At 42.5% G+C, this 23,060-nt stretch overlaps 1 protein-coding gene across 2 annotated transcripts in view; it reads right to left on the bottom strand.

Moving 5' to 3' along the window:
• TMEFF2 (transmembrane protein with EGF like and two follistatin like domains 2) overlaps positions 1-23,060 on the bottom strand; it is a 134,882-nt gene that overhangs the window by 6,933 nt on the left and 104,889 nt on the right. For both annotated transcript variants that reach the window (XM_064451983.1, XM_064451982.1), the window contains exons 8-9: positions 1,757-1,880; positions 91-249 (exon numbers count right to left, since the gene is read on the bottom strand). In XM_064451983.1, coding sequence (XP_064308053.1) covers positions 91-249; positions 1,757-1,880 — 283 coding nt within the window. The remainder of the gene's footprint in view (positions 1-90; positions 250-1,756; positions 1,881-23,060) is intronic.

Below are 23,060 nucleotides of genomic sequence, written 5' to 3'. Positions count from 1 at the left end.
CAGTAGTGTCACTGCAGAAATCTGTATAATCAGTGCACAAAGTAGGAAAAACGAAAGTCTTTTCTATTGCAAAGTATCAGAGATACTGACCTTGTAATACAGAGGACTACAACACAGATGATAGCAATCTGGATGGTTCCAATCACAGCTGCTATTAAGACATACTGAAATCGTACTGGACCTGGAACCACATATAAAACGCTGTAGTCCTTTTTTTCACAGTGTTGTCCAGTATAGCCGGCATCACATCTGAAACGAAAAAATATTTTTTCCACTTATACCTGTTGCTTTCGAAGAATGCCGAAACGAATTACATCTGAAAAAAAATAGTATCAGTGGCTTCAGCACATGCTTATGTAGGATTTTTTTTTGGCAGGGTGGGCCCCCCAGAGAGACCACTGGTGCCTCCTCACAACTCTCAGAGGGAAGGTTTCAGGTCCTCAGTGTCACCGAGGTCTGCGAGAGTGAACAACACTGTGCCCAGGGGACAAGGACTCATCTAGCATCAAGTGGAACGACTTGCATGTCGTGATGTGAATCCATTTAGTTCCTTGCACAACATATTTTAGATTTCTCTCTTTCTTTGGGGAGGTGGGGGAGGGTGAAAAGCCATCTAGTTGTGGCTCCTTATGCAGATTACCCTTAAGGAAGTGATAAGCAATCATCCAAGCTCCATATGAAATGTGATTAGATGTTCCTGCAAGTGGATACATCATTTACATTTTGTCTGGTTGCTATAAAAATACCCCTGTTGATGTTGCAACCATCCACCCCAATGCCACCTGCTGCGCTGCTCACCAGTTCCCATCATGCAGCCTGACATCTCCCCTCTGTGATTCTAGGGAACAGGCACGGGTTTTCCCATGGTAGCTCTTGCCCTCTTTCCCCTAAAAAGCCCATGCAGGAAGATGCAAAAACCCAGGTCAATGGCATCGGCAACCATAACAGACCGAGCCAGATTGCCTGGGCTCCTCGCCGAAGTGTTAGTGGGGCACTAACCCTGATGGGTGAAGCCTTGAGCTTCCACCCTTTTCCTGTCCTGCATCTCCACAGCAGCCAGCAGTTTCAGGAAAGGACATTTTCCAGATGAATGGAGAACCTGGAGCTGCAGCAGCTGCAAAGAGCAAAACACGCCCCGGCTGTTTGCAGGAGCTGGGAGAAGCTGGCTTGAGGATCTGCCCTGGGGGATAAGCCTGGTCTGTACCTTTGCTCTCCCAGTCCAATATCCCAGGAAAACGCTGCTTCATACATAACAGTCCTTTTCTTTGCCACCAGGTTGCTGGTTGGACTTCAGAAGTAATATCCCCACCTCTGCCGGGAGGCATTCACTGCAGAAACACATGCTTTCACCATTACTCCTCCCTGCCCTAACCTCCAAAGCCACCTTTGCCCCAGCTTGCCGTCCCACAAGCACCGCTCCTGCCAAAGCGGGGACGTATCCGTGGCGGCACTCCTCTCCTTCAGACTGAGGAGGCTACCTAGTGGCTGTCTGAGCACTCTGTGAAGTGCTTTTTAAATATATCTAAATATAACTGAAGGTTACTGAATGTTTTTACAATCAATTAACATTGTGCATAAGTCGATACACTTTTGCCACATAAAACAGGGGCTTTGTTGAATAATTAAAGTCTAATGGGTTTTGTAGTATAAAGGGCCATGGTTACCACTATTTTCCATAGTTTATCTAGATTAAGTGTTTTCGTAAGTCAATATTTTCATGTGCGTAGCCTTTCATCCTTGGTAGGAGAAGAGTTACCTGCAAGACGGTTCCAGCATATTAGTGGAGTGCTCACACTTGCCGTGCATGCAGAAGCCATTGTAATGCTCTGGACAAGGGATGTAGATCCCTCTCGCACTTTCTTCCAGTTTATTTGCATTCTCTGTGAACACAGTTGAAGGGAACATTAACCTGACAATGCAGGATAAGGTGAAATGATGGAAAGAACTCAACGTGTAAAAGAAAGGAAAATCAGAAGAACAAGATGTGAAAGATGTTGTTTATGGGAAGCGAGAGCAAGGGTTTGCACATCTAATTCCTGTCAAGTTACAGCAAATGAGACGCCAGAAAAAAATAATTTGACTATTCAAAAACTGATTACAGAATAGCACATGAAAAATGCCTAATAATTTGTTATCCTCTATGGACTGTCTCCTCACACCCAGGGAAGGCTAAGAACAAGACTCTGGACATTTGCATGTAATATACCATTACAATAGATTTGGTCATTCAATACGACACATTCAGAAAGATAATTTTGTGGCTGAAATAGAAGAGCAGGAGTCCAGAGCTATAGTTTCTCATCAGTGCTACACACTCACGCCCCAGAGCCTGCTGGCCTCCTCCCCATCCCACAGCATGGGTACCTTTAAACTAGCTTGATTTCCTGCAGCTGTTAAATACTCACTGAGACTGCAAATCCTGGAAAACACTTCCCTCCATGTAGCCAAGAAAATGGAGGCTTCATTTAATTTTGAAACGGGTATGTGCCCAACATTTACATCATGGGCTGGAATGCGGAGTGCTGCTTGCAATAAACTCACATGAATTTTGTAGGCCACCAAGGTGCTAATTAATCTGCGTAATTTTGGAAAATTCTTCCATTTAACTGACACATGATATCTCAAATGGTAAAAATCTTTTTTTTTCTGTGATAATATAACCTAGCCGCAATTAACTAAAGACAGAAAAGAAAAACCTCACGATAGATGTCTGAGGAAATGCAGTTTGCACACAACTAAGTTAAAGTGTTTGTATCTTCCAAAGGAAGTCCCCCAGTGTTATGAAACAATAGCAATTTGTGTTCTGCCTCCAAGCCAGTCGAGCTGGCAGAAGGTATGCTTAGGTATTATCCCACCTTTGGGAAAAGTGTGTGCGGCAGATCCAAGATTCAGATTTTTCATAATGAATTTCTTTCTTATCACTGCTGTCCAAGGAGATTTTTAAGAGTCTCTAACAACTTGGACTAATAAAGTTGGTTATATTATCCTTTTGTTAAAACAGGCGAGGACAAGCTCCCAGCAAATGAGAATGACAGGGCAACCTCTACATCCCTGTAGATGGCATTAACTTCCCTTTCGTCCTTAAGTCTTTCAGGACCTCTGCACTATGGACCATTATTGCACCTTTTTAAATGCACATATGTTGAACACAAACCTGTCTGCCTCTCCTGGTTTCCTGCTTACATTGGGATATCTGTGTGGGGCTGCCATGAAGGCTGTTAATGACAACGCGCTACAGAAGCTGGCATCATGATGCAGTGATGATTCCTGGGCTTGGGGCTGACAGCTGTCTCTGGGATGCCACAGACAGGACAGGATGACAGGAGGCATGCTATAGGCATAGCATAACCTTCAAGAGCCTGAAGGTCTATTTGGTCTGGCACTAAAAATTTTTGGCTACCTATCACCCTCTAGGTGAGGCACTGGCTACCAGCACGTGGAACGTATACGTAGAGAGTGATTATCCCACCAGGACTTCATGTATGTTCCTTTTTTCTACCTGGAAATCTTCCTGAAACAGAAAAAACATGTGTGATGTGCCAGCTATCAATGGACCTGCCCAGTGCACACAGGTAGATCCTGATGTGCTCGGGACTCGTAGTACCATCTGTGCACCATGCCCGAAGGCTTCTGGGTGTGCTGGACCTCTGCTATGGTCCACTTTCAAATATATGTCTGCCCTGAAAACCACCGCAAGAAATATAGGATCCTTATTAACACATGTTTTTTCTATTGTGAAAATATTATGCTGCTTCCTTCAAACCTTCAGTTAGTGGGCGTTTTCTTCCTTTCTGAAGAAGAGGAGACTGCTCTGTGAGTGTGTGTGCAACTCCAATCCTTCCTTCTCAGGTACCAAGGCATCTCTGTGATGTCCGTGTGCCACTACTAACCAGCGTGAAAATCTCTCCTCTCTTAGATGAGCCAGTGGTGTTGCTTTATTTGGTTTCTCTTTTTTTAAAGGCATGCTTCAAGATGGTGAGGGAAATTGTTACTCTCGGGACAGACTAATCTGATAGGACTTGAAAGGGGGACCAGGACCTCTCCCAGACTTGCAGATGCTCTCACTGTGTGTAGGCTGCAAGGCTGGTAAAGAGAGAAACGATTTTTTCTCCTCCTGCAATCATGGGGGTAGAAACCATGTTTTCTTTAAAAAGGTCTCTAGCTTTTTACTTTAAAGTAAATCTAGGATCCTGCAGCACTTGTAATTACACCTCTAAGTGTAACATTATGACAGAAAACGCTTTACTGAATCAAAATGAGATGGCCCAAGGAAGGGAAAAACCTTGTATTTATTTTGATCTGCAATTCTGGTCATTTGAAAGACAGACTACAATGAAAGCATCATTTACTTCAGACAAAGAAGTTCTCCTCCTCTTCTGGCACATTTTGAATTCACCCAGAATAATTCCCCTGACTGAAAACAGGTTATTTTTCTCATTACTGTCCTGGTTTTGGCTGGGATAGAGTTAGTTTTCTTTCTGGTAGCTGCTACAGTGCTGTTTTTATGAGCATTTAGTATGAGATTTAGTATGAGAATGGATTTAGTATGAGAATGATATTGATAACACCCTGATGTTTCAGTTTTTGCTAAGTAGTGCTTATACTAGTCAAGGACTTCATAGCTTCCAGTGCTCTGCCAGTGAGGAGGTGCACAAGGAGCTGGGAGGAGAGAGGGCACAGCCAGGACAACTGACCCAAACTGGCCAAAGGAATATCCCATACCACACGATGCCATGCTCCGTATATTAACTGGGGGGAGTTGCCCGGCGGACAGCAATCGCTGCTCGGGGACTGGCTGGGCATCAGTCGGCAGGTGGTGAGCAGTTTATCGTGCATCGCTTGCTTTGTATATTATTATTATTATTATTATTACTACTACTACTACTACTATTTTACTTTATTTTATTTCAATTATTAAACTGTTCTTATCATAACCCATGAGTTTTCTCACTTTTACTCTTCCAATTCTCTCCCCCATCCCACTGCAGTGGGGAGAGAGTAAGCAGCTGTGTGCTGCCTAGTTGCTGGCTGGGGATAAACCACGACAATTACACATTTTCAGATATTTCATATATTTTCAGATTCAAAATAAAGACCCAAGCACCAAGATATGCTTTAAAAGCTCCTTCATGTTAAAACTGACTGCTCTCATTCCTAAAGGATCTGAGCACTTTTCAGTAGTCCAGCTATCAATGACATACTACCATGAATGCATCACAAGGTTTACATTACTATGAAACAAGAACTATAAATAATTTCTAAAAAGAAAAGATATGAATAAAAACCATGTTCAAAGTATGAATCAAATAAGAACTGTACAAAGTTCGAACAAGTAAAACTAAATGAAATTAATTAAGACTTGCCCCCTTATTATAATTTTGGATTACTTATAAATTCAGTACTGGAGGCAATCGTCACTAATCAAATTACAGTATCACCAAACTAGGGAGCCCCTCTACCACACCAACCTGACACCTACAGAGACCAAAGCTTAAATACAAAGTTACCCACTTTACCCACTTTTTTCCGAGCACAGCAGATTGGTATTCATAGACCAACAATACGTATCAAATTCAAAGTTAGGCAGGTTTCAATAAAGTTAAATTCAGTAGCTGCTCTTCAAACATTAGACTTGCTGCATTGTTATTGGCAACTATGTGTGAAAGTTTTATTTGCACCAAAAAGACAGATTTGTACCTTTTTGGGATGGCTAGAATTTGAGACAGAAGCTGTAAAGCCTAAAGATAAGAATTGAACTCACTGGGTCAGTCTCTCCTATCTCTGGGCAAATGTAATTCCTGCCACATTTCTCAAAATGCTTCCCGTTTTTATTTTAGAAAGAAATACACCCTCACCCTCCAGATTGACTCCATTCAGAAACCTTTTTTCCTGAAGCATTTTTCTGATAGAAAATGTCACTTTGATGAAGCCAACCTCTTTTGCATTTCTGCAACATTTTTTGCATCTTTAGCCTAACATGACATTTCATATTGTTCTCATCTTTTGTTAGTGCCAGAACATGACATGATAGCCTATCGTATAAGATATACTGGTCAAAAAAGATTATTTTTAAATGCACCGAGGCTAGATGCTACTTTGTGTAGACTGAAACAGCTTATCATCTTGCTTACTAGAGATCTCCCAGTTGAGCACTTGCTCTCCAGCCTTTCTGGGGATGGTAGGGAGATGCTGAAACAGTGAGGTATTTCACTGGGGTAAGAAATTGCATCCTGAAAAGTTATCCAGTCAGTGATCTTGCTTTTGCTGATGGATTATCTTCTGAAATGTTAAATAAATTATTTAATGCTATCTTCTCTAAATTCCCTAATACCTATGGCTGTTCCTGTCCTCTGTTAAGAAGTAGTGGAAAAATTATTTCAAATATATTTTGTATTCTTTTTATTTTATTTTCCAGTTTAGCTATGCCTTTACTCCAAAGCTGTTTGGAGGCTGAATGCGCACCATTAGGATTCTCAGGGAAATATCTCAGTGAAGGCTGAAATTCAAAGGCTGAAATGGCCTGCCTAGTTGCAGGACCCGACTCTGCAAGTGATGAGAACAACGCAGTCAGATTCTTCTCCAAGCAGCCCTCACCAGTCCCTGGCTCCCATCTGAGCTAGTGTGGAGCTTCTGTTACACAACTGAACATGTGGAGTAGCTCCACTGACAAATGGATAAATCCATTAGTGCCCTTGATGAGGATTGTATGAAGTACTGCCTGAAGCGTCCAGAAAATTATTCCCAGACAGAAGTTCCTGCAATCCACTGTGGAGAAATTAGATAAAAACCTAGGCAAAAATAGGATTCTTATGTCTAAAAATTGACTGCCCGGCACTTAACAATCAGTTCTGCAGGGCTGATAATTCTGTCGTTCTTTACGTTTGAATCAGTGAGTCTTTCTAGGTGATTTCAGGCAAGGAAAGTACACCCTATAAATTCACGTTAGCATTTTCACTGTTGTACAGTATGCAGTGTTGGAGCTTACGGAAATAGTAACTGCCCATATGAGAAAATATTGTCTTATGTACAGTGTTGTTAATACCTTGTGTACAGTCATCACTGGACTGAGGGAGGCCCTGCAAATACATATATATACATGTATTTCATCAAATATGGGATGGGATGGTGAATGATGTGCGGCGAAAGCTATTTTGACAGCTATCTCATTGGAATCAGTGGTTAAGGAGAATTGACTTACATAATAATTTAATCTTTTAATACTGCTGAGGTCAGCCAAATTTGCAGTCGAAAGCTCTCACTGATATTGAGATAGTAACTCCTTACACATCACATTTTCAGAGGATTTATGAAGGGGGAAAGGGATTCTTGGGTCAAATGTATGTCCTTAATCTTCTCAACCCCTTTGAGAAGTGTGTCCCCCCCTACTCCTTTTACCTCCTCAGCAGCTCTCCCAAAGATATGCTGCAGAGAATAGCACTGGGAACATACTTAAAGCTCTTCTGCTCTGCATGATAGAGGCTTTGTGCAGCAATTCTTTTTTGAAATTACAATAAAAGTCCAGAGTGTATCAACCTGTAGAGCAAAGGTAGAGGATGCCCTGAGTTTTGTGGAAGAGCTTCAGTGATCAGCTAGGAGTGGGAATCTGAATCCTGTGGATGAGCCTCAGGACAGCCTACATTACTCATCTGTAGCCTCTACAGAGTCAGCCACTGCTGCTCTTTCGGGGGAAGGGGGAGCTTCCTCAGCCCAGCAACATTTGCAGCATCTGCAGAGGTTTGAAGGTCCCTCTGCAAAGTCAGGAGGAACGAAGTGGCAATGGTGTTGCTCCCTCTGAAAGCGCAGAATTGCTTTAGTAGGTTTTCTGGTACTTCCCCTTCTCTAATAGCCTCTAACAAGAATTGAGGTCCCACAGCAACTTATGAAGATGAAGTCCTTAAGCAGGCTTCCTACTTACTTGTAATGAAGGAACATGCTGATAAATCCCAGCTCAGACCTGGCTGTGATGAGAGAAAAGAGATTTCTCCTGAGTCTTTGCTCAACAGCTCCAGACACTCTGCCCTTGACAGAGCTGCCAGCAGCCACACTGCCATCCACCACCAGAGCCATACCTCATCATTAACAGCTGCTCAGATCTGACCTATTAATTATCTTGACACAGTATGTTCCCTTCTTTTAAAACCTTTAAAACCGTGCTCTTGATCTTACAAATATAGAGTGTCTCTTTACAATGAAGAAAATGTGCACAAGCAACTCGCCTAAAAATCACTGTTTGGGTGGGCGTTGGAGTGAAAATTCAGAAGGAAGTGCTTGCTGCTGCTCAAGGGGGAGCTCATCAGCCCACTCTCCCTGAGAGCTAGTGGAAAGTGAGACACCAAATGTCAGCTGAAAACGTCTGGCACCACTATGCCGCAGCCCTAGCCTAAATTCATCCTGCAGCCACTCCATGTACGAACTTCAAGCTAGTTCTTTCTACATAAACTGCACAAAAAATACCATCCCCATATTAGCTACTTTACCAAGAGGAAAAAAAGAAATGGAACTTTGTGAATTAAATTACATTCGCTTCTTTTCTCAGGCACAAAATAGGCTTGCTCAACACAGTAATTTATTAATTTTAAATGTCCCTATGCAAATGAGTTCCCTGGAATAAGATAACATCCACTTTCCTTTTTAAAAATAATCTAGTGCTTTTTATGTTTGAGATGATGGCAAGATGTCCTAGTGCACTTGGAAAAAAAATATTGTGCTCTGTCTTTTGCAGCAATGTATCGTAATTATTCAGCCTGCTGCCATAATTAATAATAGAAACCAATGAATTAAGACACTAATAATCCCCAGATGTTCAAATGGAGAACAAAATACTTTCAGCTTGTCAGCATATCTATGTGGGCTATACTATATATATGTTAAAGCTATCTCTGAACTTTTGAAATTGAGGAGTACTTTTATATACATCATCTGTGAATATATCTTCCTTATTTCAAAAGACTGCTTGAAATTAGGCAACTTCTTAATAATTTTCCTGTACATAAAAAGACCATTTGTCTACTGAAAACTGAACATAACCTTTTTTTTTTTAACCCTCAGTTGTTTTTTCAGCGGCAAAAGGCAATCTGTGCCTAGGCACAGATGCCTTACCCTAGAGACTGTACAGGCCCCTAGCAGCTGAGGCTCCTACACATATGAGCAGGTACTACCAGGCAGCTATGGCAATACAACCCCAAACAGCACAGTGGCACAAGCACACGCTAGCAACCATTGCTCACACATCTAAACAGGAACACCCAACAATATCAGCCAAGCTGAAAGAGAAAAGAAAAAACCGCCACGTGGGCTAACGTGTTGCTCCAAACCAGCATTTTCTCAGTGTTCAGGTGCTCACATAAGACACAACTCCTCCCTGGGGTGACCATTTCATTCAGAGAGGTAAAGCAGGCTGTTGCCTCACCTTGTCTGACCTCCTCTGCTTTCCCCGCCCCCCATCTCATCCACTGACCCCTACCGCGGCCACCGGTTAAAGCAGCGGTCACTGCTGTTTAAAGCAGATGCTGCACAAGTGCCTCCACATGTGATTTGAGGACATCAAGAGGTGATGCACTGGCCTCTTCCTTCAGCAACTTCACGGCGCGGTTCATCGCTGCGTGTGAATGGCACCTGCCTGCTTTCCAGTCCAGTAAACTGGAAAGGTCTTCAGGTCCCCATATCACCTCTGTGTTAGCTGTCACCAAGGCACCTCTCAATACTTTTGTGGATAACCTACGCAGATGGAGCTTTTTAAGACTGCCACCACAGGGGTTGGTCTCAACGCCTGCGATCACTGCTGTGGATGTGATTTAATGATGTGGGGCTGTATTGTGGATTTATCAAAGCCCTAGGTGAAGGGGCCCTTACAGCTTGTGCTTCCTTCTTTTGTACCAGGATTGAATAAAGCTGCGTTAACCCCATTCCTAGAATAGATTAAATCCCTCTTTGTGCTAACTCAGCTAGTCTTTGTTTTTGACATGCTGCTGATGTTCCCTTCACTCAGATCCCCCATCTAAGAGAGACGCTGCTGGCCCTGTGGGAGCGGCTTTCTCCCCCTTCAGAAACCAGCCATGTAAAGGAATAAAGTTGTAGTTTTTCTCCTTGCGTATGATCTCCTTAGGCAGCTCATGACAGAGCCCTTAGAGGATGAGTTAACCTTATTATTATTGTAATTCTGTGCTGAAAAAAAGTTGGTGTCAGTTTAGAGATTTGTGAGGTTCCCTCCAATTAGGCTGCGTGCCTGAAGCCAGAGGGGCGAATGCTGTATCCATCACACGTGGCATGACACGAGCAGAGCGGGTGTCACCCCTCTGTGAGAAATTCCTCCCAACAGCTCAGCCGAGGGCTCGCTTTCCCTCCCGAGATACTTTTCCTCGAGCTACTCATTAGTGCCAATGCTGGAGGTGGTAAAAAATGGACAGTGGGAACCAGACTAAGGCTCCTCTCTATGTCCTTCCCCTCTGAAAAGTCTAAGAGTTGCAATTTACTCTTTAATACCAGATTAAACAGAAATGGAAATACCATCCCAGCATGTGGATGTTAGCAGTAGAAGATGCTTCTCTGTATGACCAAATCGTGTCTCCTTCAGAGCAAGCAGGCATGAATCTACATAAAGAGGCAGAGGGTGGCTAGGAGGGATGCTGACATAGGAAGCAACTCTATGCTCAGCGCTATCCTCTGGGGCGCATGAGCCAGACCATCGTCCCTGCCGCGCAGCCCCATGCAGCACATACACACGCTTCTTCCTAGCAGCAAAACCAAACAGCAGCTCTTCACAACCTGGCCGGTCTAGCCCGCAACAACATGGCAACATTAGGATAACTTAGTTAACTGGTGATTAAGGAACAAAACTCCCCAAAATTGACAGAGTGGTGTCCTGCTGTTCCTGCTTTGTGTGCTACTATGCAATCTCTGTATCAAAGCAGCCTTGCTAGTGCAGCACTTGGAACGCGGCTTATTTATATGTAGATGCAGCTATATGACATTTCCAAATGCCATACATTTGCATATGAAGGTTCCACTCCCCCCCCTTCCAGTAAACAGGGTCTGCTGTGACTCCAAAGCAGTGTTTTCACTCAATTAGAGCTTTCTGAGGACCATCCCCCTTAAGAAGCTTCAGAAAACCCGAAACACCTCATTTTCATAACTTGGCAACCTTGGCTATCAGTAGTGTCTATGGGAACGTCTTTTGATTTATAGCTGTTCCTTTGATACCAAACCAAGCATGGGGAGCAAAACTGCAAGACCGTAAGATTTCATATGAAATGGCTACAGATAATCTGCCATACAAATCAATATTTGCAAATAGGCCTCAGTCATATGATGGAAGCTTACGGTCATCCTAAAAAAGGCGGTAGGTCACATTCATTATAGCTATGAAGACGGTATTGATTTTTGTCACTGCTCTGTCACTTGAAAACAAGAGCAGGAGCTTGAGCTGCTGGGGAGCTCCGAAACTGCAAACCTAACGAGAAACCACTACCTTATGTAATGCCAGGAAAGCCAAGTGGACATTATATATTCAGCTTTCTTGTCAAAGGAAGATAAGGCTGAAGCAGATGGTATGTGGGCAAAGTTTCAACCTGAATACATTACCTTCTAAAAACCAACAGTGCTAGGAAAACATCCCAATTTTGTGGCACGAGGCAGATGAACACGTTACCTGCACATTAAAGAGCCACCTGATGCAGGGCCTTGAGGTACGTGTTACGGAGGAGCTGGAAGAGCTTCCTGTTGGCAACGTGCGCATGGAAAAACAAGAATCTCAACACCTCTCACGTACCACCTAGTGTGAGTAGTATGAATTATGTATAATACACAGATTGAGCCCTGTCCTCATACATATTTTTGCTGGGATGCATAGCCAAGGGTATAAGCTGAAGGAAGCGGTCTTTCAGCATCACCAGGCGGCGTGGGAGTGTTGATGGCATGCAGAGTGGATGGCGGAGTCACCAGACATCATCTGTCCCCTTCTCTCATAGCTCAGCCCTGCTCCATGGCTGTGAGCAGACCTCCTCCACATCCCTGCTACCCCGTGGGTGGGCAAATGCCGAGGTGACGATGAGCCACCCCCTCGAGCCCCTGCTCCGTCTGCTGTTGGGGGACAGTGATAAGTGCTTCCCAACTGTGACAACAGGCACAACAACCCCCGGGAGTCACCTTTAACCATCACTGCAGCCTTAGCTTATGGAGTTTCACCCATTCGCCACTGCATTTCTAAAGAACTTCATTGTCCTCTCCCACAGATTGGCAGATAGCATCAAATATGACAAATGGGATGAGGTGCCAGAAAGCTGATAAATACTTTTGATACAGCCCTAAAAATAGCGAAGGGATATTTGTACCCTTCTGACGCTTTTCCAAGAGTAGATGGATATGCATGACCTAAGTTTTAAGAGGGGTGTCAAGAATATTAATGTATAGAGGCAGCAAGATCATTTCGCTGGCACTGCCCTGGGGGGACAGTTGCACGACTTACGATGCGGGGAGGGGGCTTGGAGAGGGCTGTGCGTTCTGTGCCTGTCCAGAGAAAGAGGATTCTCATTGCCAGCGCAGCTCTGCTCACCTAGGATGTACCTTTGCCTCCGTGGGGATGATGAAGCGGGAGAACAGGGTGCAAGTGCTCAGTGCCCAGCAGGACTCTGTGGGGCTGGCTGGCACGTGGCTCGCACTAGGGCAGGCTGCAACTGGCTGCAATTGCTGTACGGCTCTGAAGGACTATACAGGAATTAAACTGTTTAAGGGCTTATTTCATAAACACAATGGGATAAAATACGCAGCATGGTTCTGATGGAAGGAAATGATAGCCTGGGTGAGAGTTATAGGCAACAATTGTGGTGCAGATTCGTTCTGGAGGATACTAAAACAGGGCATTGTAGTGCCCTAAGTTATGGCCTCACAACTGCCACCAGGCTAACTCACGTTCAAGCTTGGTGTGTTTCTGGGGGCACACTCTATAAATTTAATTTAGGATTTCTGATCCATCTCTGAAAATGTGGAAGTCAAACTCAGTTTTTTCCTCTCCCCTTTAATCCCTACAATAATAGACTCCAAAGGTCTCCAGTTCACACGTGCAATCCCAGTGTCCTGAAGTTAGTCCCTCTTTGGGACCTATGCAGGTGGCTGGCAGGAATTTAAGTATTGAGTGGCTTTTGCAATTTTTAAGGACTACATTGATAAAAATTGTTTTTAAGCAATTTAACTGTGGATTAACAAAGCATGTTTCCATGTTTGTATGGAGATGCATTTATCCTCTGTATTTGCTTGAGTATATTCAGAGGAACACGTACATCTTATGTAACACGAAGCTGCATTTTCCAACAATCCTCGCCCTGTCTCTTCAGCTATGTGAGTGGCTTTTACTGGCAGAAAGACTGGGCAGGCGATCAATGAAACAAAACAGGAGCTTCGTTTTGAGAAACTGCTGCAAATGAAAGCGCACCCTAATCCAATGACCAGGCTGTCCCCTAATTTCCAATAGGACCTCTGGGTCTGAATGGATTGTTTTCTGTGGAGATCAATGGATGGCAAGAAGCAGTATTTGAAAAGGTCTCTGACTTATTTTTAGGCCTGCCAGTACAATGTTTTGAGAATTTACTTTTCGGTTGCACACTCCAAACAAACTCAGAAAATTATAACTGAAAGCAAGTATGAATGGCAAAACTGTCACGGAGGTTTGATGGAAGGCACAGAGATGGAAAGGTTACCCAGGTACGTGACAGCGCGGACAAGTAGGTCAGGGACATCATTTCGGCCACAAGGCATTTCCTTCAGTCCTTTTGACAACCTGAGGGTTGTGCAGCCCTCGTTTTGCACTAATTTTGTATTCAGTTTTGATTACTAGAAGCAGTCTTCGTTTTTTCCTATTTTTTGGGGGGGCGCATGTCAGTAAGGTGCTGCCAAGCTGGAGTGTGATACCCATTTGGCTCCCTTCCCTCCTTTCTTTTTTTTGAAGGTAGCATCTGTGCTTGTAAAAACATGCCGCCTGAGAGAATTCATCCAGGAAACTGAAGAAAGAGCTGCAGAATTTGGGGGAAGTGTGTGTAAGAAAATAGGAGACTGAAAATAAAATACGTAACTCCTATATATGGTATTTTGAATGCTTCTTGAATCACGTGCTTGGCAAATCCCTTGTGCAAATCTTGGTTATTTTAGCTACCAGAACTTGACACTGAATGGCCTGTGACTACTCAGAGATATGCCCATTGTTGGCTAAAAGCATCCTTTCAGCCATGCTTTTCGCTGCTTTTGTTTGGGCTATTCAGAAAAATAAATACAATTGATTGGCATGTTGCAAAACTGTGATCACTCCTCCCGGACAAAGCAAAAAGCCTCACACTTGCTGAGAGAGGAATCCTGCTCACTTTGCCTCTGTTTTACTCACTTGTCTCCCCTGAGCGCTCCATTGTAAAACTCTGATGGTAATTGGTGCACGCTGCCTGCAACTTTGGTTTCTTGTATCTGCCCAGTTCTATTGTTAAAATCTTTTGCGTCTGCTCAGAGGATCAGTTTTTAGCAGACTATACATTAGAAATTCCTACTCAGTAATCAGGAGTTCAACATGCTTCCTTTCCATGCCTAAGCTGGGAAGACATCCCTTACTATTCCCAATTTTAAGTGTAGGAGAAAATGGTAAATCAATATAAAATGCCACTGCAGCAAACCCTGCTATATTCTTTTACCTAATTTACCAAAGATACACTTTGTTTCCCATCTGTCATGAAGCTGTGCAATGGAAGGACAAAGCCGAAACCTCTGCCTGTTCTTGGTTTTGCAACAAAAGGGTCCAATTCTGCCATACAAATTTAAGCTTTTTTGTCTTTTACTCGAATGCCAACGGTCTATCAGGCAGTAACTGGTCTCTGAGATGTGGAGAGGAGACCACCCAATGAATCAGAACATATTTTGTGCCTATCGGCAGCCTCAGGAGATGAAAGAGACCCCTCCAGGGCACACATTGCACTGAAGACACTGTTATGGAGATGTCAGCTCTCCTCGTCTGATGACTGCAAACTCTTCCACAAGCACAATGTCCTTGAAGTGACTTCTCCATGGACTCAGCTCAGACTCTGCCTCCTGAAATAAGCCAGCTGCAGACCGGCTCTGGTTGCCTTATGATGCCCATTTCCCATCAAGCTCTTCTCTTCAGACCCCATGGCTCCCCCAGCCTCTACATGTTGATGTATTTGGGCATGACAGGACGCAATGTGAGCACAGAGCTTGCCCTGCTATTTCTTTCCATAAAGAGCAGAATAGCTTCTATACACCACAGAGGTCCTGAGATTCATCACTGGTCATGCAGCCCATTTTGATGCACAGCCAGAAAAGTCTATTAAGAACATCTTTTTTATAAATGAATACCTGCATTTACTATTTTTATACACCCGCAGCCATTATTATTATTATTATTATTATTATTATTATTATTATTATTATTATTGTCTTACAGAAGTGCCACCGAATTGAGCTGTAGAGATGGTATTTGTGTAAATATAAAGGCTTTGGTATTTTATCTCAGTGCTCGCTCCTAGAGCTAAAATTCAAAGTGGGAGAAGCTGAATGGAAAAGAAAGGGCAATTTCGGGAAATGGAAAATTTACTAAGAATAAAAATGGATGAAAAAGCCATACAGAGAAATCACAAAGCCATTAAACTCAATGGCCATTTTCCCACTAGCTTCCACGAGGCCAGGAATTTACCTACTGCCTCTTTAAATCTTATTCATTCTTATAACGGTATTTTCAACCAAACAGCTGACATCCTTCTGCCCAGCCAAGGCCCTTTAAATCACTGAAATGCAGGATGGAAAAACAAAAAATCTGCAGTGCCAGATGTGTCTAAAAACAGTCACAGTTCTTGTTGAGGCAATCTGCAGAGGAAAATGTTTAGCATATGTTACGCCTGACAAAACACTAATATTTTATCAGTTTTGATATTATAGACTAATAACAAGTCCTTCCACGGCTACTTCATTTGCAGAGCACGGACACAGGCTAGACTTATGCTACTTGATTTTAAAACTGTTTTTTATTTAATCCTTTCCCATCCTAGCTAGATGGAAGTACACTTCCATTATCAAATGAAATTGTAAATTAAATACCCTGGGGAAGGGGGTGCTTTTGATGTACACCTGACACAGATTTAAACCATAGACAAAATAAAAAAGGGAGATTAAGACCAAAGGGAGCGTTTTAATTTTTTTTTTTCTCGTCCTGAAAAATATTTTGCCATTATGTAATGCTGTCTAGAACGGCTGAGGCTGGTGATAGCAGCAGTAGCCAAAGCAGCGCATTTCGATTCATTGCCGATAACATTCTGAAATGCACTGCCACTGGTTCTGTAATAGCACATTTCGTTTACAGCTGTTGTATTTACGGGAAGAGAGTTTCACGCTAACTTAATGCTCATGGGTACATGGTAAAATGACAGCCCAAGCGTGTAAGAAGTCACCTTGCTAAGCAGGTAAATGCTGCGTTTCAAATCTGAGTTTTTAAGAGCACTTCCCCTTGCTCGGTGGTACAGATGTGTGCCTCAAACTGCCGAGGCTGGGTTTCTCCCAAATGCAGAGAAATGCTTCTATGGAAAGAGGCAGTGGAAACAGTATAGCTGATATTCAAAATGCTGCATTTCTACTGCCTAAAACCATCTCAATTTTTCTTAAGTAACAATTTTCTGTCACTAGCGGTTTCAGTGTCTCATAAACTAAATGTTAAGAAATACAAAAAGAATAGGTTCGTCACATTGCTTGAACAATCAGTGCAAGATATGGGTTTTCGCAGAGGCATTCAATGAAAAGAAGTGGACCCATCAGGAAAGTGAAAATGATGCAGCAAGATATTTCTCTGTCTTTGCTTCCTTTCCTCAAATCTATTAAACTAGGCAAAACCTGCTACTTGGCTCCATGTAGTCTAATTCTGAAGTTCCTTCTTTTCTTCCCCAACCATATTTCTTTTTCATTCTAACAGATACATTTATCCTTCCTGAGTCTAGGTGAAAGCCTTTGTTATCTTAAGGCTCAGGTTACTATTTCACATGTCTAAATGATCAAATTATCTCGTGTTTGTATTGTAATTTGACATGATGATACTCCTTCTAGAAAAGATGATGTTTCAGTCAGTTCTAAGTAGCAACTTTCCTTACTATACAACTTATTTATTACAACTGTCATATGCTTTCATCTCATGATATTTTGATATCTAACATTTCATAAAGAATGCCAAAACATCCCATGAAACAAAATTCTGAAGAAATTCAGTTCTATGAATATTTCAAAATAATTTTTTTTTACATTTCAGACTAGATCAAACACAAATATTTAAATGTTGATGTTTCCTGAAAACGGATATTCTAGCATCTCATTATAACTTTAACTCTCAAATTCTTGGGAAGGCTCTGTAATTCCTAACAGCCGATTTACAGAAACTAGGCCTAAAATAGAGCTGCTAGGCATAAAAATACACTCTGGTACTCCTTAATATCCATTAACTAATTCAAATGAGTGTTGTGGATGGCAAACAGCTGCTGTGCACCATCTTGAACAGCATCCTTCAAGGACGACTCTTCAGCTAATCAAAGTGCCTGGAGCCCAGAGGAAGGGTGGAACTAAGGGTGAGTGAAATTCCTCCCCCAGTCCAGACAACAGGATTAATTTTCCCAGTCTATTCCTTGGGGAAGATTGGCAGAGTCTTGTCTCAAATAGCTTTTTTTTTTACTTTCCTTTCTTGTAGGGGAGGCAGGGAGTTGAAAAGGGAAAGAAGATGCTATGAAGAGGGAAATGCCTTCACTGACACGTCAAAAGGCCAGAGACAGTTGGTATCTATCATCTTCCTGGCATGTGGATGAAGTGCTAGGAGTTACAGACTGATACCTAAAACAGAACCACAGCTGACCCAGGGTGAAACCCAGCCATCATAGCATAGCACCAGAGGAGTCACACACGCCACCATGCACCATCATGGTATGTCTCAGACTGTACCTACATGCTTTAGTTGGTTGTACAGAAGAACCAGGCTGCACGGTTTTTCTAGACCCCAAAGGGAGAGGAACCTAAGCTTCCTCATGACTTCTGATATGAAGTGGGTTTGGGGCTGCCTGCAGTAAATTTAAGTACAGATCTGTGAAAGCCACTTCACGGCCAGACTCCTGCATTGTTAGATAGAGTTAATATAGAGTCCTGTTACTTAATGCTGGTACAGCTCAAAGGAGGGGCCTGCAAGTGGGGGGGTATGCCATCTACGAAGTGGCAAAGATACGGTATTAACTTGGTGCCACAAATGTGATTTAGTCAGATATAAATGACCTTTTTTTGATAAACTGTAAATCCTTTCACAATGGCAGAGCCTGCATGCTCTGCAGGGCCAAATATTATGGTGCATATTCTACATGTTCAAGGCAGCTCAACAGTGGCAGATCTTGATTTCCTGAAATTGCTGGATCTTCACTTCCATATACCTCTGAAAACAAAGGTTGGGAAAACAAATTCTGGGAGTGTGTTTAGATAGAGCATAACAACTAGCATGACTGCAAACCATGAAAGTGTTTTTCTGAGGGTCCCTTCCTGTGTTCATTTCTTCTGGGTATCCCTTGCCATTAGAGGCCCTATTTAGAAAGAAGGTATCTGGTTAAAGACAATCTGAGAAATCTGGTGCAATTCAAGTTGTTTTGAGTTTTAGGGATCACATTTTTATGTATAAGCAGGAAAGTGTCTTTTTTCTGCAAGCTCTGCCTCCCTTTGAGCTTATTCATTCTTCTGATCAAAACACAGATACTGAGCAGAGGACAAAAAGATCAGCGGGTACTGAAACGCTCAGATTTGCTTAGGAGGATGGATTTCTATGGTCCAAATAAGACAAAACATATGTAAATGACACATGACGTGTTTAGGGACTCGGACACAAACTGAAGAATCTGTAGGAATGCCAGTGTGAACTCAGGTCTGCTCATCTCTACTGCACATACAATTTCTTTTTTTATCCATAACCTTTAACAGAGCAAAATGTTACAAAGGACTGCTTACACGATAGTGTAAGGGAAAAAACAACCAGTAAGGTACACAGCCTTGGAGAAGCAGAAGTGGGAGCCAGTGTCTGGAGTGAGCTTTATGAATTTTGCACTGTTCTTACGTAAACCCCAGATGGAAAAATATACGTGCATTGCAAACTCCGCCCTCACGCCAAATCTTGACACCTGAATTAATTTCTAGGACTTAAATATTTCAGGGATGCTGCCAACAGTAAAATAGCCTAGTTCAACTCTGTCATTTTTATGCTGCCAATGCCAATATCGGTGTTACAAGTTGGTACTTGCTTTGCCTGTTTATTTCCTACAGACCAAATTCTTTGCCTGGACATACTGAATTTTCAGGCTACTGAGCTTCTACGCAAATCAAATAGCTTTCTTTATAATGTTCACTCACAACATTACTGAATTTGTTTATTATGGGAAGAAAGCACAAATGAATTCTGCAACTTTTGATTCACATTCATTAGTGACTAAATTAAGGGCTAAGCTTTAAAGGCACAAATGGAAACGCTCTTTTTCCTTGAGCTACATCAGTCTAGGTAAAGAGATGTTTAGCAGTTCACCTGAGACCTAATTTAAGTTTTAATGCTAACAATTACAGGTTCTATGAGCATGACACCGGGAAAACATCAGTAATGAAAAGGCACAATTTCTCTCATTATAAACCCACAAAAAAACAGAAATCCAAAAAAACAAGGCATGCTTTTACTAAGCTTAGCACATGCGACTGAAAGTTAAAGGAGAACTCTCATAAAAAGTGAGGTATTCTCTTGAGGCTGGCAGATTAAATGAGCAATATTTCTCTCTCCCTATTGCTTGTTTTTAAAATCTCCATAAGCCTGTTTTCATTTTGCATGCTCCTCAGGAAAAGACTGTTAGGAGTAAGTGCTGTTAAATCACATGGCGCAGCACTCCGGAGTGCTGCAGCTACCTTCCTGGCATGGGACTTGTATGTGAGGCTCCTGCGTGACCTCTACCTCAGTGTGCCTGTCTCCTCTTCCAAAAAAAATTACATAGATTTCAGTAAGATGAAGATGCAGGATTGAGAATGTTCTATAGAAGAAAAACAGAGCAGCCTACGCTGCAGTGGCCACCACTAGACAATTGCATTAATGCCCCATTTTTTTATATTTTAGGAATAAAGCATCCGGTTGTCCTGATGACACAGAAAAATGTTGGAGTGGGACTTTCCAAACTCCACCTTTTGAAAACCAGGACTTAAAATACAGAAAGAAGGAGCTGCTATTTTTCATTTAAAAAAGCACCCAGGACAAGTGAAGGTTTGGGGGCCGAGTGAGTAGTTGGGACTGATGCTCCTGGCTACTCAGACTTTAGTTCAGAAGTAGCTGACAGTAAGATTTATTAACCTACCAGCTGGCCTCTATCTCTACTTTTTAGATTTTCTTCTGGATATCAAAAACAGTGGAGGAACTGCAAGGCAGCAGAATGGCTGGAGACCACCGTGCTACCAGAATATGGTGATCTCTCTCTCACCTTTGAAAATCAGCCAGAAAAAACCCAGAATAGGAATAGTTTTCTTACTTGTGTTTTATAGTGCTCCATAAATTAAATTAAGCTACACACTGTTATTATTCCTGAGTAAATACTATACTACTTTCCGCAATGGTAAATTTGAGCTTGATTTTGGAAACCTCCAGGTTCCACGCAATGAGCGGAGACATTGCCTCTGTTCTACTTTTTGAAAACTTTTCTGCCAGGAGTGCCTGGATTAGGTAGATAAAACAAGACCAAAATGCCTTCCCTACCTGCCTTTATTAAGAAATTATTTTGTAAGTGGAGACTGGCTCTGTTCTTACATCATCTTGAGTTTATGTGCCCCAGACTTCAGCTGTACGTTTCTGAATGATCAGACTTCTTAAAGGACATTCAGGCATGTGGGGCATAATACAGTCACACCTCCCAGAGGGAGATGCTCTCGTGGCTTTCGTCAAGTCACAAGCCAAAAAACCCTAAATTGTACAGCTGAAATACAACCTATACTGATTTTTTCTTCTTTGTTTTGTAGAGCTCAGCTGCCACCTTTTGTGGACTTCGACTGTGCATAAAACTTATGCACATGTGTATTTTCATAAAACCTTGCACTTGCAAATGTTACTAACAAATGCAGCAACATTTAAAAGCTTCACATTTTTAAAGAAATGTATCGATTGTATAACTCTCTTACTCCCAAACACTAGGAGTGCATGTGCCTATGTGTGTGAGTGCAGGCAGAGGATGCAACTAGAGAGCATTCATGCTGCCACACAGCTGTCAAAATATTTAAATGTGGGTTTTTTTTTTTCAATTTTTAAGTGATTTGATGGAAAAGCAGGAATGCTTCCTAAATAATCTATTTGTTTAGTGTGACAACCTCTGACTTGGAGTCTGCGGAATCGAAAGCCAAGCAAATCTGCATATACAAGGATGCAATTTCCCCAGCGTTTTTACAAAGCTGCAGATGAGAAATGGTTTCTCTCTAGCTGTGATAGATGCGCGGTGCTCAGCATTATGTCTCACTTGCTAATTCCATTAAGAAGAAAGGAAAGCCTGTTCACAAAGGCAGAGCAATACTGCATGATAGTTTATATCCCATAGCTAAGCTCTGGGGCTTTATTATTCTTCACCAGTTTAGGAAATGGCTGACATGGTAGTAGACACAAAATCTAACGTAAAGGGACAATGTCAAGTGGTTTACACTCAAAACTTAACCTACTTTGAAAATGTTGTAATCTGGAGAAGGAATCTAGTCTGAAGTTCTCATATTTTATTCCTGGGGGGAATGGGGGGGAGGCGGGGAAGTAAAAAAAAATAGTCTCTGTAGAAATCCAGTAGTGCTGTTCTGATTCCTGGCCCCTCTCCAGGCCTATTACAGACAATGAAGACGACTGTGAGTGAATTTGGCGGGCTCTGTATCAAGCCTGTGAAGAAAGGGATGCAACACACCCCAGTGCTTCTCACGTGTGCTGGGTCGTGCACCAGTGCCAGTTCTCCACATTTTCTTTGATAGGCACGGCTTGTTCTCCCGTTCAAAGGGATTAGAAGTTAAGGATGCAGGGTGGCAGGTTTTGGTAAAGTTTTAGGATAGTTTTCTTTTCTCAAACATAAATATTATGTTGCATTTATTTTGGAGTCCAAGACTCTTGGACTTTTGAAGAGACTCTTTGAAGAGTCCAAGACTTTTCTTTATCCCTGGAGTGGGGAATCTGCGGGGTGGCTCCTGTGGCCTTCATCTCACAGCCCTGGCCCAGCCGAGGGAAGATGATGTGTTGACACAGATGGATCTTGCCCTTTTTGGTGGAGCGTTCAGTTTGTTTGGGCAACACAGCCATCTGCCAGATTACTTGCCCGAGCACCTCCAGTAGTGCCAGGAAGGCCTCAGTGCCAGAAAGCAGTCTGAAAAAGATCCAAGACTGTCGTGTAGATTTGGAATCCCATGGGAAACCAGGGGGGAGAGCAGGGAACAGAGCAGCCATGAGCAGACGTGCAGCATTTTGTGCTCGTTAGCGTTTCCCTGGCACAGCAACAGCATCAGCAAGAAGGGGCACGGCACTGCCTGCAAGAGACTCCCCGGACTAGCCAAGACTGCAGAAAGCACCACCTGAGGCTCCTGCCAAGGGAGGGTTTACCTCCATTGAGGAACCCAAAAATAAGCTGACGCTGACCATTTGCAGATGTGTGTTTTTCTCCAAAGGAGACTATTGGGGCTGAAAATGCCTTCTTCCCCTTTCCATCAGCTTTGCTGTGCTGCTGATGTTCAGCTGCTGAGACTTGATCTAATCAATGCTCATATAGGGAGGTTTGTCTGGCCTGGAAGATGATCTTATTGAATAGGTCTATCAAATTTGTCAGTGTCTTCGCTGACAATTTTCATGAATATATAACATTGAAATATGGTTCATCCATACTGACTTATTCTTTACAGTGCTCAAAAGGGCTTGAAAAAAATCTCTGTAATTTGATAATGAGAAAGGATAAAATCAGTTAGGGGGATAATTGCTAATATCCAGGTCTTAAGAAGGGAATACAAATATTGAAGAATAAAAATAAATAGGCAAA

Source organism: Phalacrocorax carbo, chromosome 5, assembly GCF_963921805.1.
Source record: "Phalacrocorax carbo chromosome 5, bPhaCar2.1, whole genome shotgun sequence".
In the NCBI taxonomy this organism is placed as follows: Eukaryota; Metazoa; Chordata; class Aves; order Suliformes; family Phalacrocoracidae; genus Phalacrocorax; species Phalacrocorax carbo.
This window is presented reverse-complemented; position numbering and strand designations above follow the sequence as displayed.